Source organism: Tupaia chinensis, unplaced genomic scaffold (assembly GCF_000334495.1).
Source record: "Tupaia chinensis unplaced genomic scaffold, TupChi_1.0 Scaffold000332_1, whole genome shotgun sequence".
Classification (NCBI taxonomy): domain Eukaryota; kingdom Metazoa; phylum Chordata; class Mammalia; order Scandentia; family Tupaiidae; genus Tupaia; species Tupaia belangeri.
Window position 1 is genome coordinate 180,236 of NW_006159826.1, and position 3,107 is coordinate 183,342.

The following is a 3,107-nucleotide window of genomic DNA, read 5'->3' on the forward strand; positions in this document are numbered from 1 at the left end:
GTAATTCTTCACCTTTCTTCTCTCTTTCTGGGGAGTACACACACCCTATAGAATTTTATCTCACTTCAAAAAAAAAAAAAAAAAAAAAAAAAGACAGGTTGCTGCTGGAACCAGCAGTCAGCGAAATGGCTATGTCACTGGACTCCCACGTGGTTGACCACGGTTCGAGTCCCAGACCCGGTGGGTTAAAACTCCACGGGCGCGTATGCATGCGTGCCCAAGATCCCGAGAGAATGGAGGAGAAGCGATTACAGCATGGCCATCCCCCCTGGGGGGTGATTTCTCGCTGTCTCTCTGTCTCTCTCTGTCTGGCGAGCGCACACGCCCTATAGCAAAAACCTCTCCAAAAAAAAAGAAAGGTGGCTGCTCCCCTCCTGCCGGTCCACACAGGCACACAGGATTCTCCGTGGTGCTGGGTCAGCGTCCTACCCGGGCAGGACTGGCTCAGGCACACTCCGTCAGCGTCCACACCGAGCACCAGGCATGCATCTTCCCAGCCAGGTCACAACCCCCTACGCAGGCACAGCTGAAAGCCAGAATTCAAACAAAGGAGCCAGCCCTGACCACAGACCTCCCGGTAAACGCCCGTGACCCCAGTGGGAGTCCCCCCGCAGCCGCCCTCTCCAAACTGCCCACACACGCGCTCTGGCATGGGCCGTGTTCTCGCATTTGCCCCTTCCTTCTGGGTCTCGGGGCGGGTCTCTCACCATAGAGGCCTGGACCCAAGGACCAAGCATCCCACACCATGCAGCTCCAGGGCACGCTCGGGCCACACTTCGGTCCCGACTAGGACCTGTGCTCAGCCGGCCCGGCCCTTCGTCCCTGCTTCCGCAATGGCCCATGTGTCTGTGTGACCAGCAGAGAACGGGCCCTGTCCTTGCCCACTTCTCCCCGTGTGCTTCTCCCCGGTGGCCCTCCACCTCCCCCACAGCCCCACGTCTGTTCAGGACGGCAGAGGCGGCGGGGACTCAGGCCCACCTCCCCCGGCGTGGGGCTCCCTGGACAAATCCCTTTCTTTATTCACCAAGGCTCTCCTGATTTGGGGGCCCCTGAACGAGCACCTCTGCTGGTCCCTCTCACCTTCACAGAGAGTTCAAGCTGAACGCAGAAAAGACATACAGACCCTGAAAACCCAGCCAGCTGCCTCCTCACCCCATATCGAAGTCCACTGCCCAAATGCCCAGGCCGGCGCCGCCTTCAGCCCACAGCCCCGGCCCCCTGGGTGTTCCCAGGTGGTTCAGAGTACCAAGCCCGTGCCAGCCCCTTCTTCCAGACCCTCCCCAGAGTGGCTGTGGGCCCCAAACATAGCAGTGTCTCTAGGTAGAAGGGCCAAACATGCTCCTGGCAGGGAGGAGCCATGCGCTCCCCACTCGGACCCACACGCCCCTGCTGTGTCCTCATGGGGAAGGGGCTGGCGCTCAGAGCCTGCTCCTTGCCAGCTAAGGGCAACTCTGGCTGCAGAGTGCCAGGCTGGGCCCAACCCCTCTGGGGTACCACGGCAGGGGAGGCCCCCCTCAGCCTGCGTGAGCCAGACAGAGCTGCCTGCTGCCCAGGGTTCCCAAACCTGGGCAAGGACGGGATTGGATGTTTGCACACGGCTTCTGGCTTTACCCTAAAGGAGGGACAAGGGACCCCGCCTCCTTGGCAGACCCTAGCTGTCCCCTCCACCAGAGACAGCTGGGTTGTAGTCCCCAGCGAGGACCTTCCAGGCGCTCGGAGCAGTCCTGCAGGCTCCCAGCTGGACGTGGGGTGGGTGGGGCAGGAAGGGGTTAAAGGGACTGTCGGGCAGGGCAGAGTAGATGACTCCCAGCAGGCAGCCTGACTCCACCCTGTTGGGGAGCAGCCTGCACTGGGGGTGGGGTGTGGCCCCGTCCCAGTCCCGGGTCCTGTGCGTGGCCTTGCTCAGGCCTCAATCCTCTGGCCCCGTTCAGTTACTTTCCTCGCCCCAGGTAGCAGGTGCCGGGGGCATCTCTGCCCACTGGGCTCTCCTGGAAGTGCCCACAGCCATCATGAGTTCAGGGCCTAATCATGGGACTTTTTTTGTTTTGTTTTTTTTTAGGGAGATACTTGCTATAGGGCATGTGCGCTCACTGGAGAGGCAGAGAAAGACAGAGAGACAAAGAGATAGTGAGAAATCACCCCCAAAGGGGGATGGTCACACCACAATCCCTTCTCTAATCCTTTCTCAGGACTTTGGACACACACACACACACACAACGTGAGGTTTTTTTTGTGTGTGTGTTTTTTTTGGAAGATATTTGGTATAGGGCATATGCACTCGACAGACAGAGAGAGACAAAGAGACAAAAAGCAAGAAATCACCACCAGGGGGATGGCCACGCCACAATCCCTTCTCCTCCATTTTCCTCTCAGGATCTTGGGCATGCATGCACATGTGCCCAGCGTGAGTTTAAGCCACTGGGTCCGGGACTTGAACCGTGGTTGACTACATGAGAGACCAGCGACATAGCCATTATGCCAACTGCTGGTCCCCCAACGTGAGTTTTAAGCCACTGAATCAAGGACTTTAGCTGTGGTCGACTACATGGGAGCCTAGCGATGCAACCATTACTCCCTCCGTTAGTCCGCCAGGGGGCTGCTTGCTTCTAGGTTCAGGTTCTCCCGGCAGGCGGGTCCTAGGCCAGGGTCATGCTCAGAGACTCCTGGCTCCTGTGGGCCTTGGCGCTGGGGGCCGAGGTCAGCGCGGATGCCTCCTGGAACTCCTTGGCCATGTAGTAGTAGCAGATAGCGTCCAGGCAGCCGTTGGCCTCCGAGAGCTTGCTGGTGGCTTCGAGGGCGATGCGAGTGGCACAGGACTGTGAGCCCATAGCCACCTGGACTGTCAGGACCACATGCAGTGGCAGGAAGCAGACCAGGAACACCAGCAGGTTGGCCCAGACCATGCCAGCAGCCTTACGGCTGGCCTCCACCTGGCCCACGTCAGAGGCTGGCCGCTGGGCCAGCGCGGTCACCACCTGCAGAGAACAGAAGACCACCACGGCCAGCGGCGGGTAGAAGCCCAGCAGCGAGAATAGAGTGGCGTTGGAGCTGAGCCGGGCCGTGTTCCTGAAGCAGCAGCCGCCCTCATTCCTCCCCACGCCCCACCG

At 59.9% G+C, this 3,107-nt stretch overlaps 1 protein-coding gene across 1 annotated transcript in view; it reads right to left on the reverse strand.

The window, feature by feature from the left end:
* Window positions 1–2,464: 2,464 nt before the first annotated feature.
* Window positions 2,465–3,107, reverse strand: part of GPR35 (G protein-coupled receptor 35) — a 9,676-nt gene continuing 9,033 nt past the window's right edge. Inside the window, exon 4 of the mRNA XM_014589107.2 lies at window positions 2,465–3,090. Within this exon, the coding sequence (XP_014444593.1) occupies window positions 2,637–3,090 (454 nt within the window). The 3' untranslated portion in view covers window positions 2,465–2,636. The remainder of the gene's footprint in view (window positions 3,091–3,107) is intronic.